This window comes from Colletes gigas, unplaced genomic scaffold (assembly GCF_013123115.1).
Source record: "Colletes gigas isolate AHSC1104 unplaced genomic scaffold, ASM1312311v1 Colletes_gigas_Sc00082, whole genome shotgun sequence".
NCBI classification, from domain to species: domain Eukaryota; kingdom Metazoa; phylum Arthropoda; class Insecta; order Hymenoptera; family Colletidae; genus Colletes; species Colletes gigas.
Genome location: NW_025106710.1, coordinates 72,818 through 97,503, shown reverse-complemented (window position 1 = coordinate 97,503; position 24,686 = coordinate 72,818). Strand labels below are relative to the sequence as shown.

Genomic DNA, 24,686 nt, shown 5'->3' with positions numbered 1-24,686 from the left:
ACGTTTTGTTTCTTAGATTTAGATTAAAAAAAGGTATTTTTTATGATATTTGAATTGATCTTAATATTCGCTAAAAAATAGGTTTCTCTCCAAAAACCTAGACGTAACCTTGGAAACTTCGGAAAAAGACAGCAGTTAGTAAAAAATGTAATATAATCATTTTAAAGTTGAGCTTGAACTATATCTAGTGAACAAAAAACTTGTTGAACGATCCACTAGTAACAGAATAAATTAAGCTGCTCATGTTATGTAGTTCACCCCGTATATCATCATTTTCTGAATATGTACTGTTTCAATATTTTTTTAACTCCGACGATGGCGCATTATTGCAATTTATGTTAATTATCATGTAATGATTTTAAATTGAATAAATAAAGTTTGTATTTTTTTCTTTTGAAGTATATTAATTGATTTAGAAGTAAAAACGAATGTGTTTTATGTACAAATAATTATACTATACAACAATAAAGGCAAACATACCCCAGTGCTCATATAGACGACAAAGAAATACTGCGAATTTGATTTGCACGTGGAAATCGATTCAAGGTTATACAAGACACATCATGAACATATCGTGGAGACCTTAAAAATGCAGAAAAAAAACACTCACCCTCTCCATATCCATAAAGTCGACGTCGAGCTTGGTTCCTTCCGCACCGCCCATCTTCTCTGTCATATACTTGAAAAACATAATACAATTGTCATGGAAAATAGGTCAAGTAAAATGAATGAATATTGAGAACTTGAATGAAAAAAGAAACTAATTCTACAATTACCCTATTCATTGATATACCCAACTTAAAATAATAATTAGAGAAGACGGACGACAATACGCATTTGATGAGTTCGAGCGTGTGATCGATAATGAAGATTTCTAATATAGATTGATTTGATCGATCAGTCAATATTTTAGTTATGCTAGTCATGGAGAAGTAGCGACACTCTCTTTCAATTTGTGCTTCTTACCCAAGCCACGTACGTTCATTAAATGAGTGAGTTTTTAATTTCATTATATATTTCCATTTACAACCTAGTATGTTGTATAATAAATTTGATTTGTTTAAAATACTAAGTCAGCAAAAGTTCCGTCTTATTACACATAACACTAACTCTAATATATGTATACAGGGTGGTCCACGCAATTGTTACAAGTCATAACTCCGTTATTATTGCATTTCCGAAAAAATGCCAAAGGAAAAAGATAAATGGTTCGAAGAGCACTACATCTGTAGGCCTTTAAATTTTTTTTAGATGCAGCAGTGCATATGCAATTAACAATTGCATCATTTCTTTAAATAGAAATGCATATTTTTTTTTTACACAGATCGATTCTTCTGTTTATTCTACGTAAAAAATGATTAGGGTACCATGGCAAAAAAATTATTAGATCTCGAGATATTTTCAAAAAATGTCTTTATTGAAGAAGATGCTCAAACGCTTCTCCATTACATTCTAAGCATTTCTAATAACGTTTTTTTATTGTTTGCGTAACTGCGTTTAAATTATCTGCAGTTATTGCTGCACATTACAGTATGATTCTTTCTCTCAGATTCTCTACAGAATCTATGGGATTTGAATAAATTCTATCTTTCAAATAACCCCACAGAAAAAAGTCAAGGGGACTTAAATCAGGTGAACAGGCTAGCCAACGTTTTGATGTATTTGTTGCGATAACGTTATTGCAAAACTTACACTACTTACGATGAAATACTTACTCGTACAAATCAGTTTCTGTTATGATAACAATGTCGAAAGGGTGTTTACCTTTATAACATAGTCATGACGTGTTTGAGCATCTTCTTCAATAAAGACATTTTTTTTAAATATCTCGAGATCTAATAACTTTTTTGCCATGGTACCCTAATCATTTTTTACGTAGAATGAATAGAAGAATCGATCTGTGTAAAAAAAAATATGCATTTCTATTTAAAGAAATGATGCAATTGTTAATTGCACATGCACTGCTGCATCTCACAAAAATTTAAAGGCCTACAGATGTAGTGCTCTTCGAACCATTTATCTTTTTCCTTTGGCATTTTTTCGGAAATGCAATAATAACGGAGTTATGACTTGTAACAATTGCGTGGACCACCCTGTATATGTATATGTACATGTAATAAATATTAACACAACTTTCAAGTATATAATGTAAAATGATATTTGAAACACGTTCATCTATCATGCTTAGATAGGATACTATTAGATAACTATAATGATGGAAATAGTTTCTTGATATTCAAAAATTATGTAACTTTTTTTACTATTTTAAAATTGTAATTAAACGCTCTTTTAACCAATATAACCAATCTTTCTTGTTTTAAATCTTTAATTTGGTATTTTGTAAAAAAATATTGACTGTAACATAGCATTCATAAGCAAATCATTAACGAAAATGTATCAATAAATTTCAGTTGACATTACATCCGACACGGTCTGATACAATCTATACGAGATTCTTACATGTCTCCAATATTCTTTTGCTTTTTGACGCTTAACCGTTGTTCAACGATAGGCCGAGTGAACACTGTGAACAGTGAGTGAACAGTAATAGATTCCTCCTTGAATTTCAATTACAGTGATTCCTACGGTCAATTTTCTGAGTCTTCTACTTCAAGATACGTTTCGATACGTTACGATTAAAACCAAATATTCTTTCGAATTTCAGAGGAGTAAGAAGGGTAAGCTTATTATTTTTTAAGTATGTACATATTAAATGATCAGAAAGTTTAACAGAGAATCTATTTCACAGCCACATGGTCCAAAAAAATGAATATTTCACGGCAAGCAGTACACTGGTGAGTCATTTTCAATTTTCGTAAATACTTAGGTAAAAAACTTGAAAGGCAATAGTGATACAAATTTTTATACGCAGTATGATCAAATAATGAATTATTGTATCATACAATTTGCTTTAGATTTTTTCTAATTTGCATAGAATTTTGAAATGTAAACAGCACAATGAAGATGTTACTTTTTTGGAACATGCACAACGAGGACTTGGTTGACTGTAGAAACATCTCTTTATTTCATGGTCCTCGGCACAAACTACATTGCTTGTAGGATGAACTAAAAGAACCGATATCGCAGATAAAATGCAAATTGTCTTGAACGTTGCAGTAAAAGGGAATGTCAGACAACTTTCGAGAGATACGTAGAAGTCGATCGATCGATGTTAGCTAATTGTTCGTAAACCGAGATCATCCTGAAATACGAAACGAGATTTCCTGCAGACGGGAGATAACCGAGAGCAAATGGTCAAGGATGGGCGCAAGGAATATAATTGTAAGAAGTTTGAAAAGGGGGAAAAACGTCACTGACAAAGCGGATATAGGCCTACGGATCAATAATATCCACAGTCAATCTAAAGTGATGTGCCTTTGAAATTTTGCCAACGAAGGTAAGAGGTGTCCGAAGATGTTCAACGTTAACTTTACCTTGCAATTACAACTGACAATTTAGATGAGAACAAATTATAATGGATCTCAGCCAAAACCGTATACAACATTTCAGAAAATGTTTCGAAAAAAAGGTTTGATGGGTACATGTTTTAAATGTATCTATATTTTTTATATAGTATACACAAACAAATGAATATTTTTATGTATACAAAAAAATAAAGTTATTCGAATTCAGTTTGGAAAACGACTCGCAACTAGCTAATCGTACTAAATCATACATTTAAAAAAGAATTATTAAATGACTTGCTTAAACTAAGTATTAGTAGTTTGTTGGATTCTTCGGTTACGTTTTACTACCCGCAATCTGTTTGGTATATATTAATGCTTTTTTTAAATCACTTTTATTTTTAATGATATGTTTTCGAATTCTAATTTGTAATTCGTGCCAGCCGTGTATTTATTACTTTGGGGCAATTATAAGTAGTCATATCTTGGCAACATACAATGTGTGTGTTGATATTGTTGTCGCTATAAAATTTAAAGCGTTCTGAAATTCCTATATTTTACTGTTTTATACGCAAATTATTAATACAAAATATTTATATTATCATATTTGTTCCTGTTCGTACACTCCGCGGATGAGACGCGTTTGCTGTGTGACGCGTCGACGAGGGTCGTAAGTCCTCGTCACGAATATTTTCGACACCCGGAAGAATGTACGTTTAAGATCCCTACGTCCTGTTAAGTCCGTTGGGATTAATTGGGTTTGAAATAATCTGGACAACGTGTGCAGGAAAAACTATATATTTTTGTATAATAATTAAATTGTGTTCGTGAATATTGTTTCGCGTTTTGTGTTACGATACCGAGTGCGTGGTATACTGGTCAGAAATCAAGTCCCGCCCGGCGATCGGGACCCTGGCTATATACCCCTGGTCCCGATCGTCTTTTGGATTTTCTTCGCGCCGGGTGCAAAAGTTCGAGGCGCGCGCCGCGGAACATTCTCGGGCCTTCGAGGACCGAGAATATTCCGCGACACGTGCAATCGATCGATTTTGCACCCGGCCCGAAACGGTTGCCCCCGGCACCGTTTCTAACGGACCTCACCGATGAGTAATATAGAACATAGCAAGATTCCGTGTGCTATGGAACAGTTCCTATTGTACTCGATAAATTCTACACTACTCACATTCCAACAGAAATACAGCCCCATACCACTGTCCTTTATGCTTCACGGTAAAGTTAAACAAAATTTTTTAACCCTTCATTGGGTTGTCACCATATCGTAATTTTACCATCCGAATGAAAGATATCTTTACTTTCATCTGCAAAGATAGTCTTTTTTCAAAAACCGAAACCTTTATTCAAATAATCTTTTGCGGAATTTAACCCTTTTTTTCTACTTTTCTCCCTCAGAGAACATTTGTTCTGAACCGTACAGCTATACAGGGTGTTTGGCCACCCCTGGGAAAAATATTAATAGGAGATTTTAGAGGCCAAAATAAGACGAAAATCAAGAATATTAATTTTTTGATTGAGGCCTCATCAAAAAGTTATTAAAAAATTTCAAATCATTCTGAAAAAATTATTTTTGGTTGAGGGGAACAATTACAATCATTTTTGGTGAATACACATACCCCCCAAATCCTACGCATTTTCGAGCAAAAAATTCTTTTTCGAAAATATGTGAGGTTAGAAATATTGCCCTGAAATGTCATGCGTATGCTAACATAATACCCTCTAAACGGATTGGAGGATATTAATGTTTCACAATGCAAACAACGCATATTTTGGTAAAAAATATGTACAAATTCAAAGAATGTTCGAAAAGTTGTTCCTTAAACCCGTAAAGTGAGAAAAGCCCCATAAAAATGGTCAAATCTTCAAACGACCATTACACCTACAGTTGTCAATGGATTTCATTGAAATTTAATTTGGAAGTAGAGGTCATGGATACCTACAAAAAAGTATTAAACAACTTTTCTGTAGAGCATCAAACAAAAGAACTAAAAATCAAAAACGGATTTTTAAGAAAAATCGACATATGTTATGTGCCTAAATTTTTTGGTGACATTAAAAAGTTTGAAATCATTTTGGAAAAATTATTTTCGGTTGCGGGGGTCCATTACAATCATTTTTGGTGAATAGACACACCCCCGAAATCCTACGCACTTTCGAGAAACAAATTCGACTAGGTGAACAAATTTTTCGTTAAAATTAAAAAATTTCAAATCATTCTGGAATAATTATTTTTGGTTGCGGGGGTCAATTAGAATCATTTTTGGTAAATAGACAAAAATCCTGCGCATTTTCGAGAAAAAAATTCAGTACCTGCGGAACTTTAAACGTTAATAACTTTTTAACGAAGCCTCCATCAACAAATTGGTATTCTTGATTTTCGTCTTATTTAGGCCTCTAGAATCTCCCATTAAAATTTTTCCCAGGGGTGGTCGAACACCCTGTATAAATTTTGTTTTCTCAACACTATTCTTAATGTTCCCTGATTTATACTTTTTCCTAAATATGTTTCAACTTCGTTAGTAAGTTTAGGGACACTAATCGGTACTTATTTAGAAAAGGTCGGGTCTCACCGATTTCGATGATTTTTGAATATGTTGTAGAAATCAACATTTTGAACAACTTTTTCCTGTACATATGTATAACCGCCGCTCGGCCTTAGTTTCCGAGATTTTTCATCAAAAAGATCGCTGTTACTACAATGAATTCTATCTATACGTACGTGCCTGTGGCAGCGTGTGTGTAAGCGTTGACTCGCCGATTGTTTATTGTTTCTATAGATATGTACATCGAGGCGGCCGGCAATGGATGCGTATAACGGGTGTGCTTAAAAACTCGATTTGTGTAGCCGGCCGCCTCACGGCGGCCGGTATAAAAACATCTAACCCTGACCTAACACAAACCTAATTATTCTACCTAGTAACTAATATAATGAATTAGGTCTGTGTTAGATTTTTTTATACCGGCCGCCGTAAGGCGGTCGGCCACGCATTCATTTTCTATTTCAATTTTCTTTATTGATATTATCAGAAGTGGGAAAGATTTCAGCCATTATTTCGAAAAATTTCATTATTCGATCATTAACACGATATTGTCGACGGAAGAAGAATTCACCTAAATAGCCTACATATGTATTTGGCGAGTTCCATAGTTCAGAATATTCGAACCTTTGACAGCAATTCAGAACTAGATTTAGCTTGACACATTATACATTATTTGTCGTGGGTTGTCATGCCGATTAATACAAACAAGAGAAAAAATCGGCGATCGTAGACTGACGCATACAGAGTCACAGACATGTACATATAGACAGAATTCATTGTAGTAGTAGCGATATTTTTGAAGAAAAATCTCGGAAACTAAGGCCGAGCGGCGGTTATATGTATAGGAAAAAGTTGTTCAAAATGTTGATTTCTACAACATATTCAAAAATCATCGAAATCGGTGAGACCCGACCTTTTCTAAATAATTACCCACTAATCTTTGGATTGATTTGAACTTTTTGGACTCATTGTTTGGGGCTTTTCTTGACTTATTATTCATTCTATTTTCACTTTAGCGGCCTATTGACGCTGATATTTGTTGTGATGCAGGTATCGCTACAAGATGGGTTTGAGATACAGTCGGTCACGAAAATATTCGGACACCACTATAGTTTTGACTATTATATTCCGTACTTCAGAAATGTAAACAATGAGAACAAAAAAAGGTTTCATGTATGTTAATATGCAGCGTGTAGTTTACAAAAACGTAAGAAATAGTTATTTATGATACGTGATTACATAAATAATAAAAGAAAAACAGAAAGTACGCTCATTTTCATGTCACAGAAATATTCGGACATTATCAAAACTAAGTTTATATCACGATATATAAATCTTGTTTTTATTAATTAGTATTTTGTTGGATATCCCATATGTTGTATGACGTGCCGTAATCGCGTTGGCATGTTACAAATTATTTTTTTAAATAATCTTGCCTAATACTCAGCCATTCTTCTTGCAGCCGTCTTTTTAACTCTTCCTTTGTGTTTATGGGAGTTGTCCGAATTCGGCGATCTAATTCGTCCCATAAATTTTCAATGGGATTCAAGTCTGGCGATTGCAGTGGTGGATGGAGGATATTCTTGCAAGTGAATAATAAGAATTCTTGCACAATTCGCGATGTGTGCTTTGGGTCATTATCTTGATAAAACTTTATCCCATTTTGAAGTCTCATATTATCAGCACTTTTCTTTAAATTATTCTGCAAAATCTGTAGATATCTATTTTTATCAAGGATATCGTCGATGAAAACTAATTCGCCTACTCCATGGGCCGAAATACAGCCTCACACCATCACAGACCCACCACCGTGCTCCACAGTCGGCTGCAAATGTCTCGGATTCAGTTCTTCTTTCGACTTCCGCCATACCCTAATTCTTCCGTCGCTTCCATAAATATTATATTTAGACTCGTCCGCGAAAATTACGTCCTCCCACCACTCACTGTCCTTTGCAAATTTCAGTCTCTTTGTCCTGTTCGCTGCGTAATATACGGCTTCTTTCGAGCTATTCTTCCATTATAGCCCTCTGATCTTAACACTCTTCTTATGTTCTCCGGATGCACTGATATTCCACGGTGTTCATTTAATTCAGCTGCTAACTTTGGAGCACTTATCCGAGGATCACATTTAATTCTCCTAATTATGGAACGTTTATCGCGAATATTTAGGATCGGTTTACGTCCACTTTGAGGGATAGATTCAATTCTATCTTCGTTCTTGTACCATCGAACAATATCCCATACCGTGCTCTTACTAATATTTAATAAATCAGCAATTTTGCGAATCGATTTCCCTTTTTCATGATGAAAAATTACTAATTGTCGCATATCAAACGATGTATTCTTACTTTTCCGACCCATTTCCCACAAATTTTGAGCAAGACTGACAAATATTCGACATATAACATACTTTGTACATAGTATGAATGATATGTTTACAAACATTGTTTCAGTCAGTTCTTGGAACCTGGAAACTTGAGAAGTACAGCAAGTGTCCAAATATTTCTGTGACATGAAAATGAGCGTACTTTTTGTTTTTCTTTTATTATTTATGTAATCACGTATCATAAATAAATATTTCTTACGTTTTTGTGAACTACACACATACGTGAAACCTTTTTTTGTTCTCATTGTTTACATTTCTGAAGTACGGACTATAATAGTCAAAACTATAGTGGTGTCCGAATATTTTCGTGACCGACTGTAGATTAACAGCGAGCTTAGCCTATTAGTCAAACAAGCGGTGCGTTTCTATGTTTTTCCTTGTTTTGCAATTGAAAATAACCAAAACAGACATAGGAACGCTGGTCTTGTCTGTCTTCGTTATTTTATTTGCAAAACAAGGAAACATAAACTTGGTATGTATATGTCGTCCCTTCTTTTCGAAAACTACAATGTATGCTATGAATTTTTTCCTGCATTTTGTAATAAATTCTTGGAATGCTGCATTCCGTATATTTTTGTTTAAATATGCAGATATTTTGATATTCCACAAGCAAATGTTGATGAATTCTTCCCAAAAATTGTTGTCTTGATTCATTTTAATCAGAATATACAACAGTACCGGACATAAGTATTGGCACAGCATGGTTATTGTGGTACAAAATGTTTGTAACTATTTAACAAATTGATTTGAAGGAAAAACTTTTTGACATATTCATTTATTATCTATTTTAGTTTATTACATAACAAAAGTAATAATATATACATATACATTGATTCACAAAACAATAATAAAAATGTATTTATTGAACATTTTATGGGTGGACGAAAGTATTGGCATACTCAAATAAAAACATTTAAAAATGACTTGGAATTAAATGTTAATATTTAGTTGCCCCTCCTTTTGTTTTAAGGACTTCCTTTAATCGTTTGGGCATTGAATTAACTAACTTTTTCGTAAAATCCCGCCCGATTTTGTTCCATTCTTCTAAAATGTTTTCTAATCCTTTTCTCTAATTCGTTACAGACATGTTCGATAGCATTCATGTCTGGACTCTGGGGTAGTGTATTTAGGGAATGAAAAATATTATAAATGATCCAATGGCGTACGATTTAAGCGGTGTGCTTTGGATCGCGATCTTGTTGGAAATAGAAATTCCACGAAAGGTTTAATTTTTCCGCATTTTTGAATAAATTTTGTTTTAATATATTTAAATACGTGTATTTGTTCATAATAGTACCTGTAAAAATTAATTCGTCAACGCCAGACGCTGCCATAGAACCCCACACGATAACCCCACCACCTCCACGTTTTACACTCGATTGTAAATTTCGTAGATGCAGTTCAGTATTTGGCTTTCTCCGAACTAATATTCTACCATCCGATTTAAATATAATATATAAAATTTGCTTTCATCTGAAAACAGTATATTCCTCCAAAATGTAGAATCCTTCGTTATAAATTCTTTAGCAAATTCAACCCTCATGTTTCGATTGTTTTCTGATATGTATGATTTTCTTCGTGCAACACACGCAAAATATCCGGCAGTTTTTAATACCCTCCGCACAGTTTTCGAACTTACTTTTTTTTGACATTCTTTATTTAAAATCATTCTGAGTTTTGAGGAGTTTAATTTAGGATTTTTCTTCACTTCGTTTACAATTTTATGTTTTTCTTTAACAGATAACTTGGGAGGACGACCACTTCGATTCGTATTATCAAAATCTGATTTATTTATAAATCGTTTTACAATGCTTCTAATAGTAAAACTTCTGTTAATAATTTACGATATTTCACTGTAAGATTTTTGCATTTTATATAAATTTATTATTATTCTCTCTTCGCTTGTGGTTTCTTTCGCTTTTCTTGACATTATTACTTTTTCTTATTTTCCACTGTTGCTAGACGACTGAACTTTAGGATGATCGTTGTTAAAAATGACAATCGGGGAGTCTTCTACCTACATTTTGAAATGACGATCGGAAATTTTGCAAACAAATGCGGATATACTACATTCAGCATCTTGTGCCAATACTTTAATCCGCCTATAAAATATTCAATAAATACATTTTTGTTATTGTTTTGTGAATTCATGTATTTATATTATTGCTTCTGTTATGTAATAAACTAAAATAGATAATACATGAATATGTCAAAAAGTTTTTCCTTCAAATCAATTTGTTTAGTAGTTATAAGCATTTGTACTACCACAACTATGCTGTCCAGCACTGTATATCGTTATGTTGAACTTTCTACTCCACACTCTGCCTACCACCTGGGTTGGTATACCGAATCGTAGCCGAAATAAATGCAGATACGCTAATACATACATTATATTCGCCTTTAATCCAGTCATTTCGATGCGTCGAAATGATAGGTCTCATAATGTTGAAAAATAGAGTTATTCGTTTAAATCCATCACTAGTGGTCACTGCCTGTATGTACATATAGTCTACCGACAGCTTGAACCCATTGCTTGTATCGAAACTTGTATCGCAATATGTATCAACGTCAGTAGGCCGCTTTTGACATGTGTTTCAGAAAAACAAATGCTGATCAGGCTACGATCGTCGGTCGAAAACGTAGAGTCTGCCATTAGTCAAGTTACATTATTCGACGTCAACGGACATAGATACGATAATTCCGTTTACATTACAAATTCCTTTTTACATTATTAAATTTAAGCATATTTGACAATTTAATAACAATTCCGTTTGTATTTAACTCGCAAAAAGTGGAACTCACCCTCGTGAACGAAACAAACATGAGATGCATGGATATTCGTGAATAACATAATTGCAGTGCGTGTGTGTTTAATTCGCAACAGGATAATTGTGATGCGTGTACTCATACACTCGCACGTGTGCTATCTTTATTTGCTCGGAAACTACGTAAAATTTTTCAAATGTAATAAATAGTACGTAAAGGTCACGACGCAAGAGAAAGAAACATGTTAAAAAACAAGAACACTCTCATTAATATTAGCAGTTCACAAAAGAAACCATGTAAATACCAAAGGCGAAACGATAGCACATTTACAAAATCCATAGATAAATTTACTCTAGAAACACAATTTACATATGTAACGGGAATGTGGTTTATTATTCACAAAAACAAAGATAAAACTTTTACATTTGATTCCGCGATACGGTCGAGGTTTTACACGTACGGTTTTGTCACGGCGCGATATAAAGTCTAACTGGCGGAGGTAGTTTTGGTGATAGCCGAACGCGTAATTTGGTTGTTACATACTACGACTCGCGGATCGACTTTCTTTGGAGAAGGAGTGTGGAAGTGCCGTGGGCCGCGCAGGCAACGTCTTCTTCCACGAGGAGGGATGAGAGAGGATCTGTAGAGGTGCCGTCGGAGACGTCTTCCTCTAGCGTGTTGGACAAGCTTTTGGTACCGGTCACTGTATACAGGGTGTCCCGTAAATAGTGTAAGAAACGGAAATGGGGGGTAGGTGAGACAATTCTAAGCTACAATTTCCTTTGCAAAAATGTCGGATGGGGCTTCGTTTTTGAATTATTAACGAAAAACACTGACCAATCACGGCGCTCGCCTTCCGCGCGCTCAGGGCCGTCCGACCTCGGAGAGCCACCGCGCCGGGTAGGTAGCAAGATGCGCGTTGAAAATACATCGAGGAACGAGTACAAATAATTAAAAATACTACCACTGCAACTGTTACCTAATTCGTGAATTACTACGTAATTAGTACGTAAATTACTAAATGGAAATTACTTTTTATTAATTATTTGTATTCGCTGTTTCCAAGGAAGAAGGAATAAAATCTCGGAATTTTTAGAAAATTAACCCTTCGCACCCGAGTGACGCTTCTCGCCAGAGTGTTTTAAAATTAAAATAAGAATTATTATCAGAAAATTAAAATAAATACGGTAAGAACCATTTGTAACCGTTTGTTATTAAAAACTGTACTGAAAAAGCAGACTGGATTTCTGCGTACCGAAACATTCCTCGAATGCAAAGGGTTAATAGAGAAATAATTGAAATTCGACTTACCCATTCATTTGCAAGTTGACCTACTGCGCTGACAATAGGGCCCGGCCAATGCACCGCTGTCGATCACGGCAAGGTCGAAGACCCGAACGAAAATCAGCTGATGGGCCAGCCCGGTCACTGTACCTGCTTCTCACCCCGAAAACACTTCACAGCACGGTCACTAACAATTTTCACTTTCACTTTTCACTTTCGCATACCGATGCGTTCCGTTGCACCCTTCTTCGATTGTTGCTTCTTCCTGGGTTGATAACGGTGCCTGGATGTTGCTCCCTCCTGAATTGTTACTCCTTCCTGAATTGTTGTTGCTCCCTGAATTGTTGTTCCTTCCTGGATTGTTGCTTCTTCGAACCTTGCTCCCTTCAGGATTGTTGTTCCTTTTCGCTGGAATAATGGGCACGATACGTGCGGGCGGCTTTCTTCGCGTTCCCCTTGGACTCCGCGAAAACGAAGAACGTATGATAATACTCTGCGTTTACGCGTTCCATCGCGTGCGTCCGCTTCTGTTCAGAAACGCGTAGGTTCTGTGAAAAATTTTGACTGACAAATTGCATTTCCCTCCCCGAAAAAGTTCCAGGTAAGGCAACCTATTGTCGCGCGATTCGGAATTACCTGCGATCGGCGAACGTGCAGACCATGCTTTTGCCGTGTATCGCACAAAGCCAAACGTCTCTTCGGCTAGTTGACCCTGGCGGAGTTATTTTTTTATTACTGCAAAACTGCCGCAAATGTTTGCTGCTAACCGTGCGTTCGACTCTTCTATTCGAATTTTTATGATTCACCGTGAATATTTTTGTACACAAAACATATTTGTACACAGAACCTACGCGTTTCTGAACAGAAGCGGACGCACGCGATGGAACGCGTAAACGCAGAGTATTATCATACGTTCTTCGTTTTCGCGGAGTCCAAGGGGAACGCGAAGAAAGCCGCCCGCACGTATCGTGCCCATTATCCCAGCGAAAAGGAACAACAATCCTGAAGGGAGCAAGGTTCGAAGAAGCAACAATCCAGGAAGGAACAACAATTCAGGGAGCAATAACAATTCAGGAAGGAGTAACAATTCAGGAGGGAACAACATCTAGGCACCGTTATCAACCCAGGAAGAAGCAACAATCGAAGAAGGGTGCAACGGAACGCATCGGTATGCGAAAGTGAAAATTGTTAGTGACCGTGCTGTGAAGTGTTTTCGGGGTGAGAAGCAGGTACAGTGACCGGGCTGGCCCATCAGCTGATTTTCGTTCGGGTCTTCGACCTTGCCGTGATCGACAGCGGTGCATTGGCCGGGCCCTATTGTCAGCGCAGTAGGTCAACTTGCAAATGAATGGGTAAGTCGAATTTCAATTATTTCTCTATTAACCCTTTGCATTCGAGGAATGTTTCGGTACGCAGAAATCCAGTCTGCTTTTTCAGTACAGTTTTTAATAACAAACGGTTACAAATGGTTCTTACCGTATTTATTTTAATTTTCTGATAATAATTCTTATTTTAATTTTAAAACACTCTGGCGAGAAGCGTCACTCGGGTGCGAAGGGTTAAGTTTCTAAAAATTCCGAGATTTTATTCCTTCTTCCTTGGAAACAGCGAATACAAATAATTAATAAAAAGTAATTTCCATTTAGTAATTTACGTACTAATTACGTAGTAATTCACGAATTAGGTAACAGTTGCAGTGGTAGTATTTTTAATTATTTGTACTCGTTCCTCGATGTATTTTCAACGCGCATCTTGCTACCTACCCGGCGCGGTGGCTCTCCGAGGTCGGACGGCCCTGAGCGCGCGGAAGGCGAGCGCCGTGATTGGTCAGTGTTTTTCGTTAATAATTCAAAAACGAAGCCCCATCCGACATTTTTGCAAAGGAAATTGTTGCTTAGAATTGTCTCACCTACCCCCCATTTCCGTTTCTTACACTATTTACGAGACACCCTGTAGATCTCGGTTTCCTCGGCTTGGGCGTTGGGATGGTTTGGGATACAAGGCTGTGGAGTGCCGAACACCGTAAGCGTCGTCTGCTCGTAACCTCTGTAGTCTAACCTTGACTCGTTTGATTTGGAAATCTGTGGGCTATTTCTAGGAAAAGGACGGACCATGGAGAGATTCCATTTTTAAGGGTTTTCCTTTGCGCGGTACTTGCAGTCGCTCTGTACCGTGCCGCGTACGGGGTTTTTCCACCTCAGGGGCGTCGTCGTCGCAGGTTCCTAAACGGGGCGCCGCGTTACAATAATGTTTATATTTAATTTTACACGTTACACATAAAAATTATCGATGAGTATAACTGCCTTTATTCTCAATGACTTCAATCATTCGATTTGTTAATGATTTATACAGTTTTTTTATTGTTTCTTGAGGTAATTTGTCCCATTCTTTTACGATGGATTCTTTTAATTCGTGAATATTCTGATATTGCCTTCCATTTCTGTATACGGCCCGTGCTAATTCACCCCAACAATTCCCTATTATATTTAAATCGGGGGAGCGGACAGGCCATGGTAAAACTGCAATCTTTTGATTTGTAAAGTATGCTTTTACAATTTTAGCACGGCTGCATTGTCATTCTGAAAGACGAAATTTCCTTTTGTAATCCCGTCTGCATTTATTTATTTGCTCAGATATTAAATCTATATACATTTTACTGTTCATTTTGCCATTAATGAAGTTTATATCAGTTTTCCTTGTGTAACCAATTCCGGCCCAAACCATTATCCCACCACCACCCATTTGTCGTGATTCTCTCACAATTTCTTCCTTTCGTATGTCATGGTAATAATACGAAAATCCATCAAGACCATCCAAATTAAATTTTTTCTCGTCCGTAAATAAAATTCTTTTCCATTTTCGCTTCCAGTGAACTCTGATTTTTGCAAATGTTATTCTTTCCTTCTTGTGTTGTTCTGTTAAGGGGGATTTTTGTTTCATCTTCAGTCGCTGAATAAACTTACACCTCTGAAAAACTCGGCGTACACTGCGGATATTCGCTGTAACAATATTAATGCCGAGTTTGATGCGACTCGTATAATGGTCCGTTTGTCTCGTTCCGATAAAGATGGTGGCCTCCCAAATTACTCGAGTAATAAAGAGCACCTGTTCACAACTGCTCAAGAAATCACAAACTACTGAATAATGTCAACAGAAAGTTCAGTGTGCTATCATTTCTTATTTTACAACGTGCTTCTTCCTCTTGCGTCGTAACCTTTACGTACTATTTTTTACACTTGAGAAATTCTATGTAGTTTCCGAGCAATTAAAGATAGCACACATGTGCTATCTTTTTGACCAGGAGTGTAGACACTCGCGAATAACGTAACCGCGGTACAATTGTGCTCGTGTACGAGTGATTTTTTAGGACAAAATTGTCTATTGGATGTGGCACTCTATTTGAAAATTTCGTCGGGCAGGTTTTTGATACATCCTTCCGGATTTTCACAAAACAGATTTAATATCGTTTAACGTAACACGTTTGCATGTCATTAATTGAGACAAGAATGTAATGCCACAAACGACGTATACAAGTAGACCGCACATACACCTCATGGACTTTTGTGGCTGAAACTGACTGCCATACTTACCTAAGAATTGAAAGGTGATTTTAGTGTCCTCTTTTCATGGATGGCAGTCAGTTGAGAAACTATTCACTGAATTAGTGTTGATAAGCAAACAGTTATAGTGTGTGTGTAAATATATGTAAGCTGTCTATGAAAAGGATTGAAAAAGGCAATCCAGTGTTACCAGATAGCAGAACGGTGCCCAAAAGAAACTCTCCCCAACTCCCACCACTTATCCACATTATGCACAGCCACCTTGTATGTGAGCTCCGGTACTTCGGACAGCTTCAGGGATTCGAGAAAAAAAGCGAATATTAGCCTTTCCATTTCACTCTCGATAGCTAAAATCCGATCTCGCGTCACCGGCATATAATTTCGAAACTTGACTGTCCAGGCTATTTTACTTCCAATCTATGTAGATATAAGGAAAATACCATAATGAAACAAAGAATTTGAAAAATTTGTTGATTGCTTTTTTTAATCTTTTCCATAGTCAGCTTAGATACACACTACAGTCCGTTTGCCTATTAACATTAATTCAGTGAATAGTTTCTTACCTGACCGCCATCCATGAAAAGAGAACACTAAAATCACCTCTCAATTTTTAAGTCCGTATGGCAATTAGTTTGGGCCACCACAGACGAAGTATACGAGTAGACCTTTCACCTAACGTATTTTTTCGGTCCACTTTTCTGGGGTCTCGAGATCCCATTACCATTTTCGTGTCACTCGCAACGTTACCAACAGGTTTAGAAACGAACATAAGAGGAAGTGAGACAGAAACTGAAATTACAGAAATTTGATTATTTTTTAACGGAATGAAAGTTGTACGGCCCAGAATTGAACATCAATCGATTAATTTCATTGAAGTAATTAATTGATTAAGATTATTTAAAGATTTCAAGATTATTAAAATACGTAAGGATGAATCTCATTGATAAGTACACCGCAAATTCTGTATTTTTTGTTTTAAATTGTAATACATCATTTATTTAAAAACTAAGCCGGCAAAAACGTATTTGCGGCTTGAAATCAGTGTTATCAGATCGCACACCGAGAGCTCCAGGAACTCCACATTCCACTTTCGCACGCTATGCCCAATCGCGTGTACGTGAGCTCGTAGAGTTTTGGAGAGTCGAGAAGAACAGGCTGATACTCGCTTTGTTTCTCGCTCCTGTACCGCCACCCGTTCGAATCGTCAGTTAACGGCAAAGAGCATCAGGACTTTTTAAAGATTCGTTGGCTTTCCACACCAAGTGACCGATCGCTATAGTACATATTATACATGCTAGGAATTATAAAGTTGTATAGCTTTCGTCGTACACCTACTTTCTAATAACATGGGAAAATGTTTAAATCTAACAAAATTTGAGATTGCAGTCTTATTTGTCCTCTTTATTTAGCAATTATAATAAATGTTGACTCATTAAAATTCGTAAAAATAACAAAATTATAGCCATTTAGAGGGAAGAGTACCCAGCGGTTCATAATGACACCAGAAATAATATACGTCAATATGTTAATATATTTAGTAAATGCGTTTTTCTCGAGACCATACTTTCGAAACTGGCTGATATAATATCACAAATTCAAATTGATTATTGGATTTGAAATTTATAAAGACATACCTTTATAACCGGAACTAGAGATATTAAGATGTGATGTGTTACGTATTACTCATCTATGGAACCGAAACGTTTGGTGGCTTGGGCGTTGGTCCGATCATTTGGCGTATAACCCCCCGGACGGGGTTGACTCATACCCTATGTGGGCACCCGGCCCAATTTTCATGATCTTATATACTCCACCATTGTACAGGCTCAATTTCGAGTATAAGGGCCGTGTTTTCTTACTTGATGAGCTTCGTTTTCCTAAAACTCTTGAGACGACGGTACTTTGACACTCAAGGCAAAATCGGGCTATAATCCTCTTCGAGCAACTATCTACCTTAGCGGTTTCAATTGTGAGTATTCAATAGCGAGTAATAGCTCCCGCGAACGTGCCGCGTAAAGCCGATATAGATCTTTCGCTGTTGTCGCAATATAAGCAATAGTACTAGTTCTGTTAATTGACCATTGTACTTGAGCATCGTTATAGAATACAGGGTGTCCCGTAAATAGTGTAAGAACCGGAAATGGGGGGTAGCTGAGACGATTCTGAACAACAATTTCCTTTGCAAAAATGTCGGATGGAGCTTCGTTTTTGAATTATTAACGAAAAACACTGACCAATCACGGCGCTCGCCTTCCGCGCGCTCAGGGCCGTCCGACCTCGGAGAGCCACCGCGCCGGGTAGGTAGCAAGATGCGCGTTGAAGATACATCGAGGAACGAATACAAATAATTAAAAATACTAACACTACAACTATTACCTAATTCGTTAATTACTACGTAATTAGTACGTAAATTACTAAATGGAATTTATTAATTATTTATATTTGCTGTTTCCGAGAAAGAAGGTATAAAATCTCGGTATTTTTAGGAAATTGACCCTTCGCAACCGAGTGACGCTTCTCGGCAGAGTGTTTTAAAATTAAAATAAAAATTATTATCAGAAAATTAAAATAAATACGGTAAGAACCATTTGTAACCGTTTGTTATTAAAAACTGTACTGAAAAAGCAGACTGGATTTCTGCGTACCGAAACATTCCTCGAATGCAAAGGGTTAATAGAGAAATAATTGAAATTCGACTTACCCATTTATCTGCAAATTGACCTACTGCGCTGACAATAGAGCCCGGCCAATGCACCGCTGTCGGTCACAGCAAGGTCAAAAACCCCAACGAAAATCAGCTGATGGGACGGCCCGATCGCTGTACCTGCTTCTCACCCCGAAAAAACTTCACGCACGGTCACTAACACTTTTCACTTTCACATACCGATGTGTTCCGTTGCATCCTACTTCGATTGTTGCTCCTTCCTGGGTTGATAACGGTGCCTGGATGTTGCTCCCTCCTGAATTGTTACTCCTTCCTGAATGGTAGTTGCTCCCTGAATTGTTGCTCCTTCCTGGATTGTTGCTTCTTCGAACCTTGCTCCCTTCAGGATTGTTGTTCCTTTTCGCTGGGATAATGGGCGCGATACGTGCGGGCGGCTTTCTTCGCGTTCCCCTTGGTGTCCGCGAAAACGAAGAACGAACGATAATCCTCTGCGTTTACGCGTTCCATCGCGTGCGTCCGCTTCTGTTCAGAAACGCGTAGGTTCTGTGAAAAATTTTGACTGACAAATTGCATTTCCCTCCCCGAAAAAGTTCCAGGTAAGGCAACCCATTGTCGCGCGATTCGGAGTTACCTGCGATCGACGAACGTGCAGACCATGTTTGCCGCAAATGTTTGCTGCTAAACTGTACGGTCGGCTCTTCTAATAGAATTTTTAAGATTCACCGTGAATATTTTTTCATGGATAACATATTTAATTGTACAACAAAAATATTTAACACAAATATTAAAAAATATATCTTCTTGGAATTTTCATTTGAGAAATAAGAACTACAAAAAATATTATTTAATATTCTTTTTAAATATTTTTGTTTTTTGTTGCTCCAATATTATTTATTATCGCATATTATCTATTATGTAATTGACTCCTTCTTCGTGGATTATTTTTTATAAACAAAACCTTTTTATTTTATTTAATTTTTCATGGTATATTCTTCTTTCTTTTTTATAACAAATTTTCCATGGAAAAATATTCACGGTGAATCTTAAAAATTGTATTAGAAAAGCCGACCGTACGGTTTAGCAGCAAACATTTGCGGCAAACATGGTCTGCACGTTCGTCGATCGCAGGTAACTCCGAATCGCGCGACAATGGGTTGCCTTACCTGGAACTTTTTCGGGGAGGGAAATGCAATTTGTCAGTCAAAATTTTTCACAGAACCTACGCGTTTCTGAACAGAAGCGGACGCACGCGATGGAACGCGTAAACGCAGAGGATTATCGTTCGTTCTTCGTTTTCGCGGACACCAAGGGGAACGCGAAGAAAGCCGCCCGCACGTATCGCGCCCATTATCCCAGCGAAAAGGAACAACAATCCTGAAGGGAGCAAGGTTCGAAGAAGCAACAATCCAGGAAGGAGCAACAATTCAGGGAGCAACTACCATTCAGGAAGGAGTAACAATTCAGGAGGGAGCAACATCCAGGCACCGTTATCAACCCAGGAAGGAGCAACAATCGAAGTAGGATGCAACGGAACACATCGGTATGTGAAAGTGAAAAGTGTTAGTGACCGTGCGTGAAGTTTTTTCGGGGTGAGAAGCAGGTACAGCGATCGGGCCGTCCCATCAGCTGATTTTCGTTGGGGTTTTTGACCTTGCTGTGACCGACAGCGGTGCATTGGCCGGGCTCTATTGTCAGCGCAGTAGGTCAATTTGCAGATAAATGGGTAAGTCGAATTTCAATTATTTCTCTATTAACCCTTTGCATTCGAGGAATGTTTCGGTACGCAGAAATCCAGTCTGCTTTTTCAGTACAGTTTTTAATAACAAACGGTTACAAATGGTTCTTACCGTATTTATTTTAATTTTCTGATAATAATTTTTATTTTAATTTTAAAACACTCTGCCGAGAAGCGTCACTCGGTTGCGAAGGGTCAATTTCCTAAAAATACCGAGATTTTGTTCCTTCTTTCTCGGAAACAGCAAATACAAATAATTAATAAATTCCATTTAGTAATTTACGTACTAATTACGTAGTAATTAACGAATTAGGTAACAGTTGTAGTGGTAGTATTTTTAATTATTTGTATTCGTTCCTCGATGTATCTTCAACGCGCATCTTGCTACCTACCCAGCGCGGTGGCTCTCCGAGGTCGGACGGCCCTGAGCGCGCGGAAGGCGAGCGCCGTGATTGGTCAGTGTTTTTCGTTAATAATTCAAAAACGAAGCTCCATCCGACATTTTTGCATAGGAAATTGTTGTTCAGAATCGTCTAAGCTACCCCCCATTTCCGGTTCTTACACTATTTACGGGATACCCTGTATATTGAAGTAGTTATCTTAAACTAGTTTTATTTACTCGTATCAACCCTGAACCCTATTAACAGTAAGACTAGAGGTATCTTACGAATCTGTACACCTTTACCGCTCGAGGTGTACCACATTACGACAGAGTAAGATCCTACAAACTTCCTAAAACCCTACGTGGCACCCAGGGTATAAAGCTCCTGATTCGTCCACTCCTTCTAGCGGCTCCCAGGGTATAGAGCCCCTGGTTCGTCCGTGAAACCATACATCTCCTTATAACTCTAACCACCGTGACTCCCAGGGTATAGAGGCCCTGGTTCGCCCGGAACTCCTGTCTTTTCCCAAACCATACCTAAACCACCGGTCGAGTACTACCCTTAACCGAATCCATGATCTCGCGCTCCCGCTCGTAACAGATGTGTTATTCTATTTTTTTTTTTCAATCTCAATGACAAAAAAATTCAGAAAGAATGTCAATTTTTTCATCTATATTGGAAATAGGTGGTGGAATAAAAAAAAACAAATTAGGACAATATAACTTTTAACTACTAAGCTTTATTGAAACACTTGGAAGGTACGTCTACACAGTTCAAAAAAAACATACAGAATGAAAAGGTCAATGACGAAAAATTCGTCCCGTACCCTCAGACCCAATCGGTCCTGTACTTTGTCTAAACAAGCCAAGGAAGGGACACAGCTGCACCCTCTTGACTTGCAACACACGCGTCGATGGTTTTTGTCAGATAAAGAAAACTTTCTCTTTTAGAAGAAAAAAACCAACAATCTACTTTGCTAGAATACTTGAAATTAATTAAAACGAAATCAAAATGAAATAAATCGTGAAATCATGAAATAGCTTGAAACCAGAATCATAATGTACAGTCGTGCGATACTATTATAAATTTTTCTCTGCGCGACATCGAACATTGTTGCGCTTTATCATACGTTGTTTTTTGGTTTTCCGTTCCGAAATTGCTAAGATTTGCCTTACATGTGTTTGCATTTACACTGTTGTCATCAAGGAACGATGCCATTATTGAAAAAATCTTTTTTTTCTAAGGCTCGAAACAAATGAGCGGTGCGATGCCGTTGCGATATCGCAGGGATTTTGTTTTTCCTTGTTTTGCATTTAAAACAACCAAGACAGACATAGAAATGGTGATTTTGTCTGTTTCCGTTGTTTTCATTGCAAAACGAAGAAAAACATAGAATCGCTGCGATATTGCAACGGGAAAAAGTCGTTCGTCTGTTTCTAACTTAATTTATATGTTTTCTACAGAGTTAGGGATGGTTGGAAAGCATCAGTTAACTGTGTCTTAAGAAAAACTTTCTAGCCGTGCCCTCACAATGGCACTTGATGCATTGTAAGACTGCACATGGCGAAGAGTAAAATTTAAAGAGTCAGTTCTGTAATATAAAAAACTGCAATCTGCTAGACCTCCAACAGGTCTCATGCAACGCGCCGTGGAGACACCTTAGGATTTAGAAAACAGTGCTTCTGTGATACATTTATTTTGCCATACAAATTAACAGAAATGATTGATGATAAATATAAATTAATTGGAAATAAAACAAATTAATCCACATTCAAACAAAAAAGGCTTGATGATGAATGTAGAAGACTGAAGATGATTTTTGAAATGTTTGAAATAAGACTAAATCGTATTAATAATATATTAGGTGTACAAATGAATAATCCAAATTATCTTAAGCAGTTACAAAACCAAGTTTAAAGCCAATAGATTTTCCCACTCTTTTGCGGTCATATAGTGTTGACATATAGCTAGTTAAAACAAAAGATAGTTTAGCGAAAGGCTCAACATAACCTTCAAAAGTATTCAATTCAGTAGAGTCGAAAATGGCAACAGATAAGGTGCATATCCGACACTGCATTCTTTACAAATTCCAACAAGGGAAAATGCTGCAAGAACATACGAATCGATTTGTTCCTTTCTCGGCGAAGGCGTTGTATTGTTACGTCCCGACGATCGGGTCACTAGCCGCGACTATTTGACACTTCCTTAGAGTCAGCATTGTCATCGAATTCCTCTCTCTTTCTCAAGAGGCCTGCACGCGGAGGTCCGTAAAGCGGGTCAATATTGTCATCAAATTCCTATCTCTTTCTCAATAACCTTGCACATAGAAGTCAGCAAAGCAAATTCAGCACTTCAGCATGGGTTAAAAACCCAAGAATTAGGCTAGTGCGGGGCAGTCAGTTGTTAAGTCGCGAGGTGCGTGCTGTCTGTCCCGGATAGTTCGTAAAGCAGAGTTCGTTGGTCAATCCGCGAAGGACTTGAACTACCCGTCAACCATTTTCTATTCAAAATTTATTGTTATTATTATTATTATCATTATATTCTCACTAGTAATACAAGTAGTTTTTATCATTATATTCTCACTAGTAGTATAAGTTTAGAAAGGGGAAAAGAAAGGGAGAGAGGGAGGGGGGGGGGAGAGAAAGAAAGAAAGAAAGAAAGAAAGAGAGAGAACACAGCGCTAGTTTGGTGAGCAGGAAATTCGTAACCCATCTGTACCCGTCAGCCAAATTTCGGATCTTCTGTTTCACGAAATAGATATATATATATATCAATTTCGATTTCATTTCGTTTCTTTCCTTAATATACATTTTCCCAAACTTGTATTCAATCAGCGAGGAATTTGTACAAGCTCAGATCAACTTCGATCCCATATACTTTTCCTTCGAGAACTCGAAGGTGTTTAAGCGTTACGCCGGGGTACGAGCAATCGCTCACAACCACCTACCATCATCCTCCCCTACCCCGCACGTAACAGTATCGTATGATGTGTGCGCATTTTGGTTTAAGTGGTTTAAAAGCGATGATTTGAGTCTAATCGACAAACAACGCCCTGGAGGCCCTCGGAAGTCCGACAACGATGATTTGGAACAACTGCTCGCTGAGAATGCAACACAAACGCAAAAAGAACTTGTAGAATAGTTAGGAGTAATCCAGCAAACGATTTCCACACGCCTACATAAGATGGGAAAGATCCAGAAAGAAGGAAAATGGGTTTCGCATGAACTCACTGCAACAAAAATCAACGAGTGGTAGTGTGTCTTTTTCTTCTCAATAAGCAGCGTCGAAAGTCTTTCTTGTGGAAAATTGTTACGGGCGCTGAGAAGTGGATACTCTATGACAATCCGAAACGCAGAAAGTCATGACATCAACATCGGTTGCAAAACCCAATCGCTTCGGAAAGAAGGTTCTTCTCTGCATTTGGTGGGATATCAAGGTCGTGGTTTATTATGAGTTGTTGGAACCGGGTGAAACAGTTACTGCGGACTGCTATCAACGTCAATTAATCTGCTTGAGTGAAGTATTGGAACGTAAACGTCCATATACTGGCAAATGAGAACGTCCAGTGAAATTGTTGCATGACAACACCAGGCCACATATTGCTTCCCATACAAAAGACACCATAATGAGTCTTGGCTGGGACGTTTTGCAGCACCCGGCGTATTCACCAGACATTGCTCCATCTGATTATCACCTGTTCCGGTCGATGCAACACGCCTTATCTGGTATGCACTTCCAATCAGTGGATGAGATCCGAAAATGGCTTGACGAATTCATCAGCTGCCTGAAAGATGGCTTAAAATTATAGAAAGTAACGGCGAATACTTTGATTGAACAATTCAATTTACTTTCTTTTAAAATAAACATTAAATGTGGCTGAAAAAATTGGATTATTCATTTGTACTCCTAATAAATACATGAACGCACGTCCATAAGCATAGTAAAAAA

General features: G+C 37.4%; 1 protein-coding gene across 8 annotated transcripts in view; it reads right to left on the bottom strand.

Annotated features, from left to right (window-relative positions):
- The window catches only part of LOC122403878 (endophilin-A), a 150,007-nt gene that overhangs the window by 67,320 nt on the left and 58,001 nt on the right, over positions 1-24,686 (bottom strand). For all 8 annotated transcript variants that reach the window (XM_043407667.1, XM_043407674.1, XM_043407670.1 and 5 more), the window contains exon 3: positions 611-679. In XM_043407667.1, coding sequence (XP_043263602.1) covers positions 611-679 — 69 coding nt within the window. The remainder of the gene's footprint in view (positions 1-610; positions 680-24,686) is intronic.